At 38.2% G+C, this 21,624-nt stretch overlaps 1 protein-coding gene and 1 long non-coding RNA gene across 2 annotated transcripts; both read right to left on the reverse strand.

Moving 5' to 3' along the window:
• Positions 1-3,384: 3,384 nt before the first annotated feature.
• On the reverse strand, positions 3,385-11,139 carry LOC140575440 (uncharacterized). Its single transcript, XM_072695962.1, has 9 exons — positions 11,040-11,139; positions 9,170-9,487; positions 8,137-8,451; positions 6,706-6,783; positions 6,477-6,584; positions 6,290-6,357; positions 6,137-6,202; positions 4,075-4,119; positions 3,385-3,990 (listed from the first exon to the last, which is right to left on the reverse strand). Exons 1-9 carry the CDS (start codon positions 11,137-11,139, stop codon positions 3,883-3,885), a joined length of 1,206 nt encoding a protein of 401 aa, XP_072552063.1. The 3' UTR covers positions 3,385-3,882.
• Positions 11,140-12,315: 1,176 nt separating this feature from the next.
• On the reverse strand, positions 12,316-17,540 carry LOC140575256 (uncharacterized). Its single transcript, XR_011980801.1, has 3 exons — positions 17,234-17,540; positions 16,654-16,740; positions 12,316-12,448 (listed from the first exon to the last, which is right to left on the reverse strand). It is a non-coding gene; the product is annotated as an uncharacterized lncRNA (long non-coding RNA).
• Between the last annotated feature and the right edge of the window lie 4,084 nt (positions 17,541-21,624).

Consider the following 21,624-nt stretch of genomic DNA (forward strand, 5'->3'; position numbering starts at 1 on the left):
CAAATTGTCATTTATTTGTCAATTTGATTCTGCAGTGGGTGGCAGATGATTTGATCATAAACATGAACCTTAAACCTAGTGTTTTATTTTGTTGCTTTAAGAGATTCAGCTTCCTGATGCCTTTCTGGAGCCCTGATAATTAAAAGCAGCTCTATTTGGGTTTTCTTTGTAGTTGCAAACAGTGTTGCTTTGAGGAATTATTAGCACTATTCTTTTACATTTTTAAAGAAATATATGTAAATTACTCATTGTCTTAGTATAAACAAGCATTTGTTTACTTTAGAATTCCTATGATATAAATGAAGTCTACATAAATGTGAAAAAAATCCAAAGTCCATTAACTTTTTTGTTATATTATTTTTATATTATATTATTATTATTATTTTAAATTACTTTCAAATATATTACTTTCCTAAACCCGATTCAGACCTGAATCTGATGTTTTATACATAAAGAATCGGGCTGAACCCAGACAGGTTTTTTGTCAGCTCCCATTAGGCACCGGTCAGGTAGCAGATCTGCAACTACATATCATCTCCTATGCTTTGTGTTCCTGTTGTTGTGACCAATCTTAGTACAGTTAATGTAATTAACACCCCAAGGCTTATTACAAACTAAAGTATGTTACTGTACAAACTGGTGGGGCCATCGGTGGGCCATAGGCTATTAGGAGGGTTAATGGCTTGGAACTAATAAGGCCCATCAACTCATAACAATGATTTTAGATGCTGTCTGGTGTCTCTTGCATTTTTACACCAGCAGTAAACATATTTCTACTGAAATCTGTTTTAAATCTCTCATTATTTATATTTGAGGATAGAAAAAGAAAGAATGGTACACTCACCTTCAGTGATGTGGAGCACAAACAGCAAATAAAACCACAGCTGCATTCCTACTGAGTCCAAAAACTCCCTGAACACAGCAATAGCCCAGCAGTAACCTCTTCTTCAAACCTACAACTCCCTAACACACAGTCAGTACTCAACTAAAGTCAATACGTTTTTTAACTCTCTCTGCAGAACTTCACTGGATGTTTACCTCCCAGCCTTCTGCCTCTTTCCTCCTCCCTACACACACACACACACACACACACACACACACACACACACACACATCCCAGATAAAATTAAAATGATTCTGCCACGTCCTGTCAGTTGTCATTTGTCACTTCCTCTGTTCAAAACACAACGTCACATCACACAGCCACATTTACTATCTCTCTGTCCATGTCTATCAGGCATGTTTCAGTTCAAACATTACACAATGATAAAACATGAATGCTAATTGCATAAAGTGTGCACCCAGAAAAGGGGGTTTTCTGTGGAAGGTGAGCTCCATCAGCACTTGTTGTATTTGACCACAGCAATCACATCAAACATTGTCATACTGACCATACAAGCATCACAATGCTAGAATTATCATAAGGGATGCATAGTGATATCAGATTGAACTCTGATATTCGGTATCAGAACAAAAAAATATTGCCATCAGAAAGATGTTTTGCTTTCACCAGTTTAAAAACCAATATTCTATGATGTATTTTTTTTAATCCAGAAGAATAGACTGTTTATGTGATGTTGGATTATTGTATATAAAAATATCCATATTTATTTTACTGCATTTATGACTCCAAAAACGGTGGCAAGAAAAAGTATGTGAACCCATGGAATTTTATGGTTTTCTGCATCAGTTTGTCATAAAATGTGATCTGATCCTCATCCAAGTTGAGCATATTGACAAATATAATGTACCTGATATAATAACACAAAAGAAACAATCTTGCTGGTCTTTTTTTGAATACACTTATTCAACATTCAAAGCCAACCAGGCGCTTCCTATAGCTTGTCATTAGGCCTGCCCATCGTTCAGGAGGAATTTTAGCCCATTCTTCCTGATAGAACTGCTTTAGCTCTGTCATGTTCCTAGGGTTGAGATCTGGGCTCTGACTTGGCCACTCTAAAAAAGCAGATTTTGTTTTTCATAACTCATTATGTTGTGGACTTGCGCCAGTATTTTGGGTCATTGTCCTGTTGCATCACCCAACTTCTACAGAGTTTCAGCTGACGTACAGACACTCTCACATCATCATGTAGAATTCTTTGAAATCATCTTCCCCTTAATGATTGTAAGCTGGCCAGGCCCTGATGCAGCCCGATGAAATCATCATGTTCCCTCCACCATACTTTACGTTAGGGATGCTATTTTTGTGGGGATGTGCAGGGCCTTGTTTATGCCAGATGTAGCACTGCATGTTCTTTCCAATTAGTTTTCCCAGTATCGTTTCAATGTGCAGTGTGCTCTTTTACAAACTTCAGACGTGAAGCAATGTTCCTTTCTGGTGTCACTTAGTGCTCAAGGTTTTACAGACTGTACATTCATGAACACAGATGTTAGTCTGTACTAATGACACTTTGAAATCTTTAGCTGTCACTCAGGGTTGTTTCTTTACCTCATTGATGAGTCTCCGTTGTGCTCTTGGGATCATTTTGACTGGGCGTCCACTTCTTGGGAGAGTAGCCACAGTCCCAAAATGTGTCCATTTGTAGATTGTTTGCCTCGCTGTAGACTGGTGAATTTCTAAAGTCTTTGAAATCACTTTGTAACCCTTTACAGCTTTATGTAAATCAACCATTTTTGATCTCTTTTTGGCGAGGCATGGCTCAGATACACGTATCCTTCTTGTGCGGAGTTTGGGTGTTTTGAATCAAAGAAGCTTTAGTCCACACCTCCAAACTCAGTTTCTTAAGAAGATTCAAATGCTAACACCTGACTCCTAAAACCTGAATGCTAAAACCTGCTAGTTTTTTTTTGAGATCATTAACTCAAGGGTTCACATACTTTATCCACTAGCACTGTTATGTTTTTATGGCATATTTGTCAATACGCTTGACTTTGATGAGGATCAGATCACATTGTATGACAGATTAATGCAGAAAAACATACAATTCCTAAGAGTTTAGATATTTGCCACTGTATTTATTTATATTTGACATAAATAAATATTATATATTTTATAACTGTAATGCTGATCCAGTGGATAGTTGTTCATCCAGTTGTAGATGAACAAATCAGGTATTGGCCCACAATTCTCACATTAATGCATTACCCACCCCCCAGGCAATAAAGTCATGCTCTGATGTAGCCACTTATGATGTGGTTACTTAAAACAGACATGTTAGTCTTCAGCCTGCATTAGTCAGATATTTATTACAGCCTGCTCTCAAGTATATGCCCATAGTATCCTCCTTCCTTTAAGATGCATCAGAAGGAAATTTACCAGGTGCTGTAAATAGCTATGTGAGTCAAAGATAAAAAGAGAGTTAATTCATAAAAGGTATAACATTAAAGAAGACACATTATACATTTTAAGTAAGATAAGGGTTTTTAATTTGGTACAATTTTAATCAGATTTTGTAACAGGTCCTGTGGACCAATGAAGACATTCTTAAAAAAAAGAAAACCTGTTCCTAATTAAAGCTCTGCCTTGGCCAAAGGCAGCTTAGCAGAGGGCCCAGCCACAGGCTACTACTGTCTCAAGCAAGAGACTTTCTTAATAATGACATCAACATTCTTAAATACAGTACAATTAGGCATTCAGTAGGCACTCATACTTGGACTTACTGCAAAAGGTAAAAGCAGTAATAGGAGTCCTGCCAAAGACCTGTGTTGGTCCTGTTGTGGTCTCTTACAGCATGCCAGGAAAATGCTAGAAAAATGCTCCATTGCCAAAAAGGTTTGGTGGTCCTATAAAAGTCTGCGTAATTTTCCACATTTGGGCTCCTTGTTCCTATGCAGTGAAATTGATCTTCAGTTGATCTTTGGGGTAAATGATATATGGTAGGAAATGTGGAAAGGCAACGAGAAACTGTGCAGGTACATATGTTAACTTAGTTTGATGCTGGCATATTCTATATTGTCTCCAGTGTCCAGTGGTGTAGATAATGGTGTTGGTGATTTAACATGGACTACTGTACAGTATGTCACATCATCCTGCAGGTAGAGCAAATGAACAAATGTTACCAACACACCTACATGAAAAAACAGAGTGGAACACATTCTTGGAATAATGCAGACCTTTTCCTGGGCTGCATCATCATTGTACAATAACTCACGGTTGTGCTGTAAGAACACAAAATATAGCAAATTAAACGCAATAGAAATGTGCACAAACAAAAAGGTTGCATCTTTGCAACTATTTGTCTGGATATACAAGTGAGCAAATAAGCAATCCATTGAGATCTTGTGTAAGGGAGTGTTATCAAAACCATCTCCGAAACCCTCATCAGAGGTGTATTTAGTTCCCTTCCAATACCTTGTTTCTCAACTCAACCTTTTATTAAAGTAAATCAGATGATCTGCTGGTGGAACTGAGCAAAGCCATACAGTGTCTAGAGTTCAAAGTTCACATGGAGGTTCTTCTATCTGTCTTCTCATAACTGTGTTCTTCTAAATGTTCTCTTCTAACCAGCATATCAGTAACATTACTTGCCCACAGCATATTCTGACCACTGACTTTGTTTAAATCTGTTATTTCTAATGTTGTACAGTGATTTACCATAAAAATCACAGTGAACATTGTTATAAATAGTTCACTTATATATGCTATAAGTGCCAGTCATCATAAAACCAGCATTTGCCCATTTTGATGCTATGTTACCTCAGCATGTGTTATAACAACTGGCACTAGGTTTAATAAGCCTTTGCCTAAATGTCTACACAGGTTTATGACAGTTGTCATGAAAGGCCTTATAGCCTTATGAACACTACCCTTTAGTCTTGGGGCCTAGGGTCCCCATGCACGGTTTTAAATGGGTAAAGGTCCACCCTAGGCCCAAGATGAAAGGGTAGTGTTCGTATGGCTATAAGGCCTTTCATGACAACTGTCATAAACCTGTATAGATATTTAGGCAAAAGCTCCAAAATGGCACTCCAAATATTTTGCCTTAACATTGGCTTTCACCTTGCTGTGGACTGGGTGTTTGACTGCTTTGTCAGCAGCAAGAGTGTTTTGTCAGCAGCAGAATGTATATGAAATGTTTACAGAAGAAAAGAGCCAGTCAGCTTGTTAATTATACCCCCCACCTTGATGTGCTACAAACTTTTCATTGGGTTTCTGTCAGATTTGATCAGTGATTCAAAACACGTGTTTTTCAAATGATCATTTTACCTTCCGTTTTTTGGTCTCTCTCCATTCACAAAGATAGGAGCCTAGTCATATCAGCGACCAACAGCGAGCAAGTGAACTGACTTAACTGTAAGGACTTTGGTGACTGTAAGGACAGCAGAGCAGCTCTTTTTAATTGAGCAGGTGTGGACGTCAGTGTGCCAGCAAAAAGGATAGTATATCATAGAATTTAGCCAATTTGACTAAATCATTTGACAATGTAAGCTTTGACTTTTGTAAATGAGCTTAAAAGGTCCTGTGTTTTCATCATTGCTAATGTTAACCTACTTGACTATAAAGGTTACACAAAACAAAGGACTAACCATCAACATTTATGTGTATGCATGAAGCCTATTTATTGATGTTTTAGCTTAATATTAGTGAATTATTAATACAATCTGCTGGGCGTGCACATTAACAGCACATTGTGGCCACCTCTACACATTCAATTGCCACATCTGGGCCACCCCAGATTGAAATTCCTAGATCAGCCCCTGGAGTCACCAATAGTTTTTTCCACCTAAGCTGTTTACACGTACATATGTAGTACTCTATTTAACAATGGGGTTCTTTAATAGTGAATTAGTAAAGACAATGGTTCCACATAGGACCATGGCAACTGAAAGAACCCTTTAAATGCCAGAACGGGTCTTTGTCTGGTGACATGGTTGTTAAAATTAAACAAAACAAAGTAAACCTTGTGTAACTGAGTGCAACTGAGTGTCTTGCTATCCCTTTCTGCTGTGACACTGAGAATTTCCCCACTGTGGGACTAATAAAGGATTATCTTATCTTATCTTATCTTATCTTATCTTGTAGATAGTTATAGAATCATCTCCTATATAGCACCATATAATATCATCAGTACTATGAAGAAACCGTTTTGCTTGCGTAGTGTGTTTTTATGGGCAACAAATACATACATCAATACCCCCTACCACCCACACAAAAACACTACTAAGCACTACTCACCCGTTCCTGCTCTGATGTATCAGTGGGTTCTGACAGTACAGTGCAGTAAAGCCCATCAGAGCAATCCTAAACAAACACAGACAGATAAGCTCACGGAAGCTTTAGCGCTACATAGCATCTAAATAGCATAGGTTAGAGATCTTCTGATCTTACCTGTGTCTCCTGATCTTTCCTCCATCCAGCTTTTCTCTTATGGCTCTTCATCTGCCCTCGCCTCTGAGCTGCACAATCAAACCACACACACACACACACTCACACACAGCACCTACACAGGGCTCCACACACTATGCATATGACAAAGGTGAAGAGTGTGAGTGGATGAGAGTGGGTATGTATCCACCTCTGTGTCTCTGGAAGATGACGGCTCCAACTATGATCAACAGCAGCAAACCCCCCACAGCAGCAAATATGAAGTAGTAAGGGTTCACATGTTGTTTCCTAGACTCCTCTGTATGTAAGAGAAAAACAAAAGGAAGATAAATGTTCAGGTAAGTGTGTGTTACATGGTGTGTATGTGTACTTAGCTATTTGGGTTTACACTGAGTTTAATGCACTGATGTGATTTTAACCAGATAGGAGGAATGTTGCTGTTGAAGCTGTTCTGCCATTGGCCGCTGGAGTGGACATTGCAGGTGGAGTTGAGGCTACTGTAGAGCAGAGAAAGGTCTGATGAGTTTCACATACAGAAACAAGAGTTTAATGTGAGTTTTAAAGAAAGATGGAAGGGGTTTAAATGTTGAATTTGCCAGAAAATTGCATTTTTTTAAATGACATTTGATAATTGATGATGATTGTTAAGACATTTCTTCAGTTCTATTTTAGTTGCATTAGCTCCATCTCTTAACCCCATAATGCAGAGAGGCTTATTACACAGTAACTACAGGGACTTATGTGGGGGGTTTGTAACAACACTTTAGGCCCTCCAGTGGACCATATGCTGGATAATATTAACAAGAATAATAACCATAACAAGGATAATATTGTTACAATGTCATTCGGTTCCATTTCTAGTACATATACTAGCCTATACTATACTCTAACTGTACTATACTAACCAATAAGATTCATTATGGCCCCAGTGGTGGGTAGTAAGGGGGTTTGAGGCTGCAAACATGACAGGAAATGAGTCTTGTTCTAAGACTGCTTAGAGAAGGCTCCACCTAGCCATCAACTTGCAATTTTGTTTTCCATGTAACGAAACACCTGTGCAGTTGCAGTAATGCCACGGAATCAATCAAATGGCAATAAAGGACTTGGAGTCTTTCAGATCCTTCAGATTTCTGATGCATGAAGTTTACATTTACATTTACATTGAAGGCATTTAGCAGAGTTATCCAGAGTGACTTACAAAAGTGCTTCACTGTATACCCATGAGATATGCTTAGCTAGTTTGTATAGGCTAGGATCCAAAAAAAAACAAACATACAAAAGTCAGTGCAGAGACCACAATACTCAACACTACACTTTGCCCAAGTTCTACTATGTATAACTTTTAAAAATATATATATTTCCAGATTTACAGATATCTACATTACAACAAGTTTTTTTTAAAATTCACATAACACATAAGCCATGTCAGATTAACAGCTAAGATTATAAAATAATGTAAGTTGTTATTGCAATAGACCAATTCCAAAGGTTTTTCCTTCTCATTATATGGAAAAAGCACTTTGCAATTAAAATCAGTGGCTTCTATACCGTTAAAGACATTGTATTATACTCTTGAGGACAGATGCTGTTAAAGTGTGTGTTCTGGAGGGAGAGGGCCCTTTTTTTTATGTTGCTTTATAAATTGTAAGGTAATCAAAGGCCATCGAAATACTAATTTGCGGCCAGCACTCACAAATGTGACTTTATCAAGATACGCCTTAACATCTGTCCTGCCATATTGTCTAGTGTTGGCTTTACCTGTGCCGAGGCAGAGTAAATAGACTGTACTAGATATGACAATTTAGTTGTCAAAACAAAAAACAAAACACAAATATGAAATAATGTTTTACCTTCAATAGTGAGTTTGATATCTGTGTATTCATTTGCTTTAAGTGTACAGCTGTACTCTCCTCCATCCTCTTTAGTCAGGTGTGATATGAGTAGAGAGAGATTTCCTGGAGAGTGATCATTAACCAGCTGAACTCTGGCTCTGTACTGATCACTCTTACTGGATATCTCTTCCCATGCATTTCTGATTGTGTATTTCTCCCAGGTGAATCGCTCAGGTGTGGTTTGTAGGTCAGTGCAGTAGCAGGGCAGCAGAACTGACCCTCCTGTATGTGCTGTCAGTGTCTTTATCTTTTTGTTGTCATTTAGTGTGCAGCCTGCAGAAACAGCCCAGGTAATACAGTGTATTACATCAACACAAATCTTAAAACTAGCAGAAAACTAGCAAACCTCAAGCAACATTATGAAGCATTTTATCTTAAAATAACAGTTTCATTGTAAAATAACAGTAAAATCTTGTTGATGCTCCACTTATGTGTAACACAGAGAATAATGTCTCTGTTGCTGACACTCTGGGCTTGCCCTGCTGCTAACTGCAGTGTGTAACTCTGGTAAAGTGGGCAGGACAACACTCAGGAGCACTGTGTAACACTATGTAAGTTGAGTCATATTTGTCTAAAATCTCATATAATATTAATCAACCACCTCAGTCCACATCAGCTTCTTTCACTTTCAGTGATGGTTCTCTCTCTCTCTCTCTCTCTCTCTCTCTCTCTCAGCTTGTCAAAAAATGCATGTGTAAAGCATATCCTTCTTCAAGGGGTGTCTCAAAGTGCAAATTAACCTTCCCGACTGTACAGGAAGTCCAGGAGTAAGAACTGCCAATTCTCTAAATTCAAAGTGTCCTTTTTGTAGCATTTTGAACCTTTTTGGCACCCTGCAGAAATTCGAGCAAAAAAGCAACAACTCTCTCATTTTTGGTTTTCTTACATTGTTCGGCAATTCATGATCCAAAATAGGAGCTAAGGACTGACAGTGCTGAGCAATATTAATTCTTATTCTAATTCTAATTCTAAATTATAAAATACTTTTTACCTTCAACAGTGAGTTGAATGTATGTGAGTCCACCATCCTTAACATCACACATGTACACTTGTCCATCCTCTTCAGTCAAGTGTGATATGAGTAGAAAGAGATTAGCTGATGAGTGATCATTAAACAGCTGAACTCTGTCTCTGTACTGATCACTCTCACTGGATATCACTTCCCATGTGTTTCTGGTTGTGTTGTATTTCTTCCAGGTGAAAGTCTCAGGTATGGCGTGTAGGTTGGCGCAGTAGCAGGGCAGCAGCACTGACTCTCCTGTACGTGCTGTGATATACTTTGTTGCATCACGGTTTCCTGGAGTGCAGCCTGCAGAAAAACACACATGATTTTTGTTTACTTTTTACTGTCAAAATGTATGACCCTTTTGTTATGCATCCAATAAGCCCCCCTGGAATTCTGAACATTGCCTTAACGAGAAGTGCTGCGAAGGTTCCATTAAAATCTGCAATCTGTGTTCTGGTAAATATTACAAAATAACTCCTTACTACAGAGATAGGGATTACTGTACTGTACTATACTGTGCTATTAGGATCACATAACTGGTTAACCTTTGACCACAGCTCAGTTTTAAAGCTAATAAAATGCTGATATCAAGGCTATCTATATGCAATACTAAATTATATTACCAAACAGATGATGGAGAAAAACAAGAAGATAAATGTCCTGCTGTTTGATCTCACTTTGGTGAGTTTTTCTTTTTATTTACACAGAAATACAGTATGAAAGTCTGGCATACATTGGCATATATCAGAACCATCATAAAAACTGTGTATGTGGGTTTTAAGACATTTCTTCTTATTGGAGAGGATGGTTGGTGAGTGAGACCCATTTGTTTGCAAATCCTAATGCATTTTTTACCCTGTTATTCGTAACATAAAAAATCAAACATTCAAATTAATCAGCGTCTGGATCTTCCCTTAACCATTTTACAAGTGTGGTCCCACTGGATTATGCTTTGTGTTCCAGAAAGCATGCGCAAATCATATGCTTATGATGTCTTGTTGCTCACTAAACCATTGTGAAAATGTTCAGATTAACCAATGCTGCTTCTGGTAATTTAGTCTATTTCTTGACATAACCTTGGCAGATTTCTGCCATAGAATCCAAAATGCAGTGCAGTGCAGGTGTCATAATCATTGTAAGGTGGAACTTTATGCTGAGCACAGTTAACTTAGGGCTAACTTTATATGTTATTTATTTATTTATTATGTTATCTTACAATGTTTTAAAACACTTTGCATCATTCATTTTAGTATAATATAAGAATATAAGAAGTCATCATGTGACATTATTAAAGTGCATACATTGATTATTAATTATCCGCTTAAATAGCCTATGGCTCACCAGTGGTGTCATTATAAACACCATATTTATTATATTTTATACATACATACATGTTATATTCATATTTATTACCAAGAAAACAGCCCCACCACTTTGTCCAGACGTCCCTGTATTACTGAGGAATAAATAGTATTGTGTAATAAGCCTATCTGCATTAAGGGGTTAATGAAAAAATACCACAGGTACAATTTATCTGGTCTGCATGCGCAGCCTGCTGTTAATCCCCCCATGATGTAGAGTAGAAGCTGTGTAATGATCACTTTCTATAACTTCAGCTGAGAAGTTACTCTAGGTAGACCATTATAGATAGCCAGAACTTAATTGCGAAAGGGTTCACAAATTACGTGTTTCATTAGGAGAAGATGGGAAGATGTAAGAGGTAAGATGTCAACCAGGCTGCTTTGACCCATTCATTTATGACAAAGTGTACCTCATCTTGCCCTGTCTCTGATCTTCTAATACATTATAAAATATGTTGGAGTTCCTACAGTAGAAAAGAAAGCTTTACACTCACCTTCAGTGATATGAAGCACAAGCAGTAGATATAAACACATTGTCATTGTTGCTGAGCTCTGAAACTCCAACACTGCAGCCAACGGAACCACAAAACGCATACTACACTCTTCAACCATGCAGTAACCACAAAACCCTAGTCTACCACACCCTAATGTACACAAAGTTTGTCTCCCACACACACACTGACTTGGCACAATAGTATCCTGTGTGTTGTCACATTACTCCTTCCTCTTTTTCTCTTTTAGCACATGATATGCCAAATTTAAGGACATGTGGTCATTTACTAGATTCTTTGCCATAGACATGCAACTTTAGAACTCCCTACCTTGCAGTTTCATCTTGCTGGTGTATGAAATTATTTACTTCAAGTCACCTCAAGTCAACCCTCTTTTTTCCCCTTTATTTCCTTACTTTCTGTTCTCTCTCTATCTGTTTTGCATGTTGTGTGTGGTGCCCTGTTTCTCCTACTGTGTCCTAATGTTCACTCAGCCTGGCTCTCCACTGCCCTGCTGTGTTACAGTTCTACTCTGGAGTTCTGCAGTGATCCACTAATACCACACTCCATTGCTATACATACACATACACAGAATAAGAACAATGTACAGTCATATCAAATTTATTTGCCTTATCACACTTTACAGGGTCCAACAGCGTTACAGTATTTCAGGATACTTCACCATGTCACATTGGACAGCATGGAGCAGCTTTGCAGTTACATTCCAAGGTGCTAGAATTAATTATTGAGAAGTATGGCTGACAGTGTCAGCCTTTTGTGTGGTTCTTCTAATCTTCTGACTAGACAAGCGTTTGGCTGAGGTCACAGTTGAGTCAGCTGATGATTGGAGAGCTCCTGATTTGCAAGTGATGCTAAAAGATAATTTTGCTGCTATGAGCTCTTTATATCATGTTAAAGGATTCCATATCAGTTCAAGAAACAGACTTAAAAATAGAGAACTAAACAATTTTATTATATAAAGCCTACTCACAGACTATGCAAAAGAAATGAAATTCAGAGGTTGGTTTAGAGGCATCATGTGGAGATTGAAACACAAAGACAAAAATATAAAGATATTCTTCAAAAGTTTGTAATTTTTCAGCACTGGAGGTCTGTTCTACTGCAGATTTACTACTCCATCTTCATCAGTACTGATGTGGTGAACAGTAGCAGGACCTGACTCTTAAGTGGGTAAAATGCAAAAGAAAATGTTAGGATGTGATACACTGTAAAGTAAAATAAACAATACATTCATTCACACACAGAAAAATAGTAGCAAAAGTAGAATGACTTGTATGTGATATAATTTGTACCTTTGGTTCTCTTGGTGCAATAGACCGCAGCTACAATGACATGGAGAAAGATCACAGTCACAAAGGCAAAGGGGATGAAGGGCAGAGACTGTGGAGAACCTGCAATAGTAATAGACAGGGGGCATTCTTAATAATGTCATTGTAATAGTTTAGTTTAGTACTTTTTTAATGTTCAGATATTACATTATTATATTAGAGTTATAGGGCTGTTTTACTGGGCAAGGATTAATCTTAGTTTTGAGTTTATTTATATATTTTGAATGAAGATTTTCCCTTGAAAAGTATAGAAATATAGTCCAATACTTGGCTAAATCTCTGTCTGGGAAACCAGGCCATAGTTCTAAAGGCTAACAAGACATCACACATATACGCACACACAGCAAAAAAATAAGCCTTGTTGGCGAAATTATTCTTAAATAATAGTGCAACTATTGTTGATGAAACAATATATCACTTTTTGTTAGCTGACATTTACATTTTGTCAAACATTACATGATCAAGAACCAATAAATTGCCTTGTGTTGTGACAAAAATCTTGATACATTCACAAAATATTCATCCTTCTTATGTTATTATTTTTTTTTCTTTCCAGGGTTTAGTTCCAACAGAGCCAACATAGCTCATAATGATAGCAAACACAGAAATGCTGAAGATAGAGGAGGTCTTTTGCTGTTACTTTTTTGAGGTAATGCTGGTGGAAGGCTCAGTTGACGTTATATGATTGATTTCACTGACAAAACGTTGGACTAGGTTTTGAAGGGGCAGAAACATGGTGTAAATATATATAACCTTCAACACAATGGAGACCATTTATGGCAGTTCAGTTCGGAGCTCTAACCGCTGAGCCACCACTGCTCCTTTACAGAATCTTCGAGACTCAGTTCGGAGCTACAGTCTTCAGTTGGACCACACGGTAAAAAATAAAATGTTTTAAAAACAATAAAATGTAGAAAGAACTTGACACCCTGTCTCCTTCATTACATTCTCTTATATGTGATTACTGGACAGGTATTAGCAGATATCCCATTGTACTAAATTACTCCAATAATGTTCCAGTCCAGTAATGGATTGACTCTACACTGAATGTAGACCTGAATGTCAGTTACAATGTTCAAATCCACATGTAGCAGTGAGTAGGATATGCATGATATGGCTTCAAGCACTTCTCTCATGGTCCAACACTCTCAAAGACCACTGCCTGACAAATGACTGATAAGACTATGGACCACTAACTGACTGACTCAATCTAAAGCTATATCTATATCCTTTGCTATAGCTAAAATTATTTACATAATGTTGCAAGAAACATATTCATAAGCAGTGTCTGTGTTTTTCTGACTATACTTATATAGGGGTTGACTTAGTAAACTTAGTTAACTTAGTTAATTTATTAAATTGAGCAATGTCTGGAATATAAACAGTCAGCAAGCAAATAAATATTAGTTTGTATGCCACAGTACAACATTTGCACTGCATTAGTTGTAGCTGCCATGAGTTGCAGCACTCAGAACATGAAATAAAAAAAATCTGGATATTGAAATTTGGATTTCATTGACTTTTATTGTTGTGGCCAGTTTGACTAACTGCCTGAATGATTCTGGTGTTAAACACAAAGAAACTGTTTTTTTTTATTATTATTATTTTTTAGGTTAAGAGATGAAAAGGGCAAATTTGACATAATTTCACACAGAAATGGGCCGGACAAGATAATTGGCACCTTTTAAAATTGTAGGTACAAAACCTCTAAATAATATTTCAAACATGTGATGCTCATTTGAACTCACCTGTGGCAGGTAACAGGTGTGGGCCATAAAAAAACTCAGATAAAAAGGAGAGAAGTTGACTCTGTGTGTCTGTGTGTGCCACATCTCCAGAGATCCAGAGATCTTGATGTTCCTTTGTCCACAGTGCGCAACATAATCAAGAAGTTTACAACCCATGGCATTGTACCTAATCTCCGTGGACGTTCGCAGTTTGTCAAAATGTACGTGAGTGAGCCAAAATCCTCCTGGGAAAACGTCTTGAGGACAGATGAGACCAAGATAGAGCTTTTTTGGTAAAGCACATCATTCTACCGTTTACCGAATACATAAATGTGTAAAAGAAAAAACTTCAAAGGTGCCAACACTTTTGGCCATGACTGTATAACGCACGTTGGTTCAGTTAATTACGTCTTTGGGTTGAACAGAGAGAGCTGTTGTGGCTCTTTCTGAGGTGGAAAGGGGATGTTGGGCAACTTTGCCAGTGGTCAGACACACATAAGTAAGTAGTGTCAGTATTGCAGCATTGAAATCATGACAATGACATTATCCTTTGCTATAGATGTGACAAAGCCACATTTTAGTCTAACAAATCAGTTTTCAACAAATTGTCACTTCAGCTTTGCTAAAGTCATTAGCACAAATTAAAGAGAGGGAAGCATGACTAATCACAACCACAATGAAGTTGTAATGCTGGTGGAAGGCTCAGTTGACGTTATATGATTGATTTCACTGACAAACGTTGGACTAGGTTTTGAAGGGGCAGAAACATGGTGTAAACATATATAACCTTCAACACAATGGAGACCATTTATGGCAGTTCAGTTCGGAGCTCTAACCGCTGAGCCACCACTGCTCCTTTACATAGAGAGCTGTTGTGGCTCTTTCTGAGGTGGAAAGGGGATGTTGGGCAACTTTGCCAGTGGTCAGGCACACATAAGTAAGTAGTGTCAGTATTGCAGCTTTGAAATCATGACAATGACATTAAAAGCCACATTTTAGTCTAACAAATCAGTTTTCAACAAATTGTTACTTCAGCTTTGCTAATGTCATTAACACAAATTAAAGAGAGGGGAGCATGACTAATCACAACCACAATGAAGTTGTTCAGTAAAAAGTCATTCAGAGTGGGTTTGGTGCAAAATGGTTAATTGTAGAGAAACTTGCAGACTAATTCATTCTTTATAGTGGTGGTAATAGGAACCAGGGATCACCATGGCTGCAGATGTATACACACATATTTGATGAGTGGTAAAACATATAAGAAGGAATTTAATTTGCCCATTCTGAAAACGAGCAGATGATGAACAAACAAGTGATAATAAGTGAATAGCACACCGCAACTTGCCCTTGTTTACATTGGATTTCCATAAAGCACACATGTTTCTATAGTGAGCCAATAAAAAAGATTTCAGGTGGCACATTAGCCAATAACTGTCCTCATAAACAAAGGTTAAGCACAGCACCATCTGCTGGCCAGAACAGTGTTAAGATTTGGAGAATTGGAATTTGACTTGTTCTGAGAGCAAAGAGAGGCCCCAGTCAGTATTAGTGTAGTGTTCCTAATCAAGTGCTCAGTAAGTGTACATCGTTTTTCAGACAGTTAACTGAAGGCTGCAACTGGAGCTACACTTTGACCACATTTACACCTGGTCACTTCATGCATCTTAAGTATCAGGGTTATATCTGGATAAGTGTAAACACATCCAAGACTCAACTAACACAGATAAAACAACGACCACTCAAACCACTTACAGCAGGGTAAACACATTCTGCAACCAAAACCCCTCCCAGTATAACCCAATCAGCAGTAATAACTGCCATGCAATGAGCACATTTGCATATTCCATCCCACACAGTGACTCAAAGATGCATTTGACTACCAAGTGTAAATGCATGTGGCTAAAGTCTTAACAGGATACAATCCAGATACTAGTCACTCATTGCTGGTTGATTCATCCACAGCATCCCCCGCGGGCACTGTCCAGCATAATCTGGTAAAATTACTAGTACTGTCAACTTGAAGATCTGTTTTATTTGTAAATGATACTTCAGACCCTTTGTACTTTGGTCATAAACAAACTCACTGTTGCGGTATCTGGAAAGTTTTATAGATTGTCAGTGGAACCAGCCAATTAACAGCAGTGTTTAAAATAATGAGAAGCTATGGTTTCAGAGTCATGGCAATAGCACATGAGTAATTGTGCCTCGGCTGTGTCTGTTAATTATTTGTGAATGCATTTACATATATTTCCCGGGCTCGGCAAGCTGCCACTGTTGGGCCCTTGAGCAAGGCCCTTTACCCTCTCTGCTCCCCGGGCGCTGGAGTTGGCTGCCCACCGCTCTGGGTGTGTGTGTACTCACTGCCCCTAGTTCACTTTACCTTTACCTTTACCTTTACCTTTACATATTAACACACTATTAACATATTATTGTGCTATAAATGCATTATTAACATACTGTTAAATAATTACAGTGCTGTAAAATACTAATATCAGTAAAAAAAAAAAAATGAAAAAGTCTGTGATTGGAATCTGTAATTACCTTTTTGAGAAGAGTTTGTTGTTGTAGACTCAGTGAAAGGTTTCAGTGTGATTTCAGAAGTTGGACCAGGTGTTTGAGGTGAGGCCCCTGCAAGAGTTTGCAACATTGTGGGTGATCTGTTGCTGGACGTCTATTCTGAATGGATACATTTGAGGGAGAATATTTATAATAGTATTCCAGCACCTCAGTTGGTGTTTCTAAATCTAGTTCTCAATGATAGAACTCTAAAATGTGATAACGAGACAGTAAGGTTGGTTTCTAAGTAATTTAGCTTTTTTATGCAGGATCACATTTTAACAGAGAAATGGTCTGAACATGTAATAGGGAGAATTCCCTCACTGTCATTGCTATGGTGGCCAGGATAATGTTCACGAGAACTACTGCACTGCTTCAGTCCACATGCTTCTTTCACTTTTTTAGTGATGCTCTCAGTCTGCCCAAAAAAATGTGTCCTCTAGTAGTGCCTCAAAACATAAATTATACTTCTTAGCGGTAGGAAGAGCCCAGGGGCAAGAAATGCCACTTTTCCATAGTGTTGCTTTAAGGCAGAGAGCATTTCCTAGAGGAAATAGTGTTGTACCTGTTACAGTGAAGATGTAGTATCTGTATTCTTTCATCTGAAGATTACACCTGTATAGTCCTCCATCCTCTTCAGTCAGGTGTGATAAGAGTAGAGAGAGATTAGCTGGAGAGTGATCATTAACCAGCTGAACTCTGTTTCTGTACTGATCACTTTCACTGGATATGTCTTCCCATGTGTTTCTCATTGTGTATTTCTCCCAGGTGAATCGCTCAGGTGTGGTTTGTAGGTCAGTGCAGTAGCAGGGCAGCAGTGCTGACCCATCTATGTGTGCAGTAATGTGTTTTGTCTGTCCCTGGTCTTCCAGTTTACAGCCTGCAGAAACAACACTGATCAGTCAGGACTGTTAGAGTTACAAGGCCTTCATTAAAGCCATGCCATAAATGTCCAAAGCATCACTTAATATGTTGTAAAATGTTCAATATTTTCCTTAAACTAATACAATGTTCATGGATTTAATAGGAAATAAATCTTAACAATGGAACACAACTGTTACTAATATGTGTAGGTTTACATACAGCCATGTGAAAACCTTTTTCTTTTTGCTATACTTAAACACTTCACTTGATCAATATTGGGATATATAGTTGATATAACTGAACACATACAACTAAAGAAATGTCTTCTAAAATCTGTGAAATGTAGTTAATGTATTTTTTACTTTTATTTTCTCTGTGAGGAAAAGTTAAGACACTGCCATAATTATAAATGCCAAACTTTAGAATCAGATGCAGATGATTAGAACATCATTAGAGGGGTTATTTAAACCTCAGACATTTAGTTTGTTTTGTTCTTCAAATCAAATCAAATCAAATCAAATCAAATCAAATCAAATCAAATCAAATCAAATCAAATTTTATTTGTCACATACATAGTCATACACAGTATAACTTGCAGTGAAATGCTTTTATGACAGTCTGCCCACATCAAGCTATACAATAAAAATCTACATTTAAACTTAACTAAACCTTAACTTAATGAAGTAAAGTGCAAAAGTGCAAAAGAAAAATAAAATAAAAATGAAGAAAATAAAAATAGAATAAGTTACATTTAAGTTAAAGAATAAAATATAAAAATATGAAAATATAGAAATATAAGCAAAAAAAAATACAGGATACAAATATACAAATATATATACAGAGATGAAATAGCGCGTGTCTGTGTGTGTGTGTGTGTGTGTATATATATATATATATATATATATATATATATATATATACATATGTACATATTTATCTGTATGTGAGTGTATGTGTGAGTTAAAAAGAAATATTTTCATTATTGTCCGTAGTGTGTTTTCCGTGAGCCATGGTTGTGTATTGTAGTGAGTGAGGGTCCAGTTTGTGTATGTAGATACTTTGATTTAGTGTCCTAGTCCCTGTCCCCATTCAAGGCACAGATGGCTTGTGGAAAGAAGCTCCTCCTCATTCTCTCTGTGTTAGCCTTCAGGGTCCTTAAGCGTTTCCCTGAGGGCAACAGAGAAAACAGTCCATTGTTGGGATGACTGGGGTCCTTCACAATCTTCTTGGCCTTGGTCCAACACCGCTTCTTGTAGATGGACTGCAGGTCAGGAAACTCCATCCTAGTGATTCGCTCTGCTGAACGTCTCACTCGTCGTAGCGCTTGCCTGTCCTGCTTGGTGCTGTTCCCAAACCAGACTGTGATGTTCCCCGTGAGGATGCTCTCGATGGTGCAGGAGTAGAAGGATCGTAGTACCTTGGAGGGCAGTCTGAAGTCCCTCAGTCGTCTCAGGTGGTATAGGCGCTGACGAGCCTTCTTCGTTATGGTGTTGATGTGGCAACTCCATGACAGATCCTGAGAGATGGTCACTCCAAGGTATTTGAAGCTTCCTACCCTATCCACCGCCGTACCACTGATGTGGACAGGTTGGTAGCTCCTCTGCTGTTTCCTGCTAAAGTCCACAATCAGCTCCTTCGTTTTGCTGGCATTTAGCTGGAGATTATTATCCTGGCACCAGTTCTCCAGGGTTCTAATCTCTTCCAGGTAGGCCTTCTCGATATTTCCTGAGATCAGGCCCACCACAACTGTGTCGTCAGCAAACTTAATGATGTTGGTGGAGCTGGAAGTGGCTTTGCAGTCTGAGGTGTACAGCGAGTACAGCAGAGGGCTAAGGACACAGCCCTGAGGGGCTCCGGTACTGAGGGTGAGGGTGGGTGAGACATGCTTGCCTACCCGAACAGCTTGTGGTCTGTTAGTCAGGAAGTTGGAGATCCAGTCACAGATGGATGGGTGGAGACCTAGATCTTCCAGCTTTGTGGTGAGTCTTGAGGGAATAATAGTGTTAAATGCTGAACTGTAGTCCACAAACAGCATTTTAACATAATTACCCCTCCCAGCATCCAGATGTGTCATCGATGTGTGGAGAAGGTGAGCGATGGCATCATCTGTGGAACGGTTTGGACGGTATGCAAACTGAAACGGGTCCAGGGTGTCGGGCAGCGTGGATGTGATGAAGTCTCTCACCAGCTTCTCGAAGCACTTCATCACGACTGATGTGAGGGCGGCTGGGCGGTAGTCGTTGAGGCAGGCTGGCTGTGGTTTCTTCGGGACAGGAACGATGATGGACTGTTTGAAGCACGATGGAACAATCCCCTGCGTCAGTGAGCGATTGAAGATGTCCGTGAATACCGGGGCTAGCTGATCTGCACAGGCTTTTAGGACTCGACCACAGATGCCATCGGGTCCCGCAGCCTTCCTGGTATTCACTCTTCTGAACACCCGCCGTACATCTCTCTCTGTGATGGTGAAGGCTCTTTGTTCTCTGACGTGCTCCTCTATATCAGCTGTGCCGGTGTTACTGTAGTTAACGTTGCCGGCTGCAGCATCAAGGCGAGCATAAAAGGTGTTTAGCTCGTTCGCCAGAGATAAGTCTGCACTTCCCAGTCCACAGGGTGGGCTCCTATAGTCCTATAGTCCTATAGTTCTTGATTGGTAAAGTAAGTGTTATTACCATGGTGAGATCTTTTTGAGATCTTTCTGAGGCCTTCCGAACATCAAAAACATTATTTTTTTTCAATAATTAGATTTGTGTCTTTAAAAGGGCAGAAAAACATTTTTGCTTCAAAAGGTAGTCCAACAAACTATTGATTCATGGGGTGTTCTTAGTTTTTCACACATAAAACCATTGCATTCAAATTTCACATATCAGTCCACCAGGTTTGCCTAATAAGTGTATTTGCTACATGCAAGTTGTAAAATATTGGGTGTATGTGCAACTCTTGCTGTAAAGGTTCTTCACATATCAGACATTGCTTTCACAAACATGGTTCTTCATGAAACCAAAACTTGTTCTGTTATAGCACTGTTTTATAAGTGTACAGTAGAAGAGATTCACACTCACCTTCAATAACATGGAGCACGAGCAGCAGATACCAACACAACTGCATTCTTATTGAGTTCTAAAAACACCTTCCTATATCACTACCACATCAACACACTCCCATATACACATGCTAAATGCTCTGACACACACACACTCTACACTACTACGTCAGCACTGCAGAAAGCTACATCCTCCCTTAAACAATCAACATGAAACTAACCCACACATACCAAAAAGGAAAGAGTCTTTCTCATGTGTACGTGAGCTAGATATAGAGATGCAGTACTTTCCTGGGTGTTGTAACATGATTTCCTCTTCTTTTTTTCTTTCATCTTCTTTTTTAGCAAATGCCAAATCCTTTAACACCAACCCACAGAATTGCATTTAAATACCATGTTATAAAAGTATTAAAAATAAAATAAATACAGTTACGCACACAAACACAAATGTGGCAAGTACCAATGTACAATTAATTGGTTCAAAATCCAGCATGCATGCATCTTATTAAGTGTAAGCATGACAGATTCTGATGACACTCGGAAGTGGAAATGAAAATGAAAATAAGTGAACAGATCCTCTACCTTTCTGCACATTTTAGCCAAATGGTTTTCCTATTAGAAAAAGAATATATTAGGAAAAAACAATGTATTTAATTTGCTATTCTTTTGCATATGTCAAATTAATTAATTTATTTTGTAATATGTTAGGCTAATAAACAGAAATGTAATCCTGCTTTAGAATGTCAACTTAGGTAAAATTTTGTGCATTTCTAGTCATTTAATTTAGTCAAAGTTTCTACCATGTATTGGCAATTTTGCTTCTAGCATGAAATATGTAAGCAACATTGTTTATCAAAAAATAAAGCTAGAATTAAATATTTAAAACCAAGTTAAATAAACAATTAAATTACTTTTTTAAATTAAAATTCTTTTTAATTAAATTACAATTCTTACAGCAATCTTTAAAGAAAAAAAAAGGTGATTACATATTTTTTTTGCAGTGAAAAGGACACACTCTACACATGCATTTCTAAAAAGCTAGTTCTGGC

The sequence above is a fragment of the Salminus brasiliensis genome, chromosome 1 (assembly GCF_030463535.1).
Source record: "Salminus brasiliensis chromosome 1, fSalBra1.hap2, whole genome shotgun sequence".
Classification (NCBI taxonomy): domain Eukaryota; kingdom Metazoa; phylum Chordata; class Actinopteri; order Characiformes; family Bryconidae; genus Salminus; species Salminus brasiliensis.

Bases quoted from the DNA above. Each gene is read 5' to 3' on its own strand.
- LOC140575440 (XM_072695962.1), bottom strand. From the start codon at position 11,139: ATGCGTTTTGTGGTTCCGTTGGCTGCAGTGTTGGAGTTTCAGAGCTCA. The intron at 6,203-6,289 runs GTAAGATCAGAA...GTGTTTGTTTAG, and splicing joins GGAAAGATCAGGAGACACAG to GATTGCTCTGATGGGCTTTA. The intron at 3,991-4,074 runs GTCTGCATTATT...CTCTACCTGCAG, and splicing joins ATGATGCAGCCCAGGAAAAG to GATGATGTGACATACTGTAC.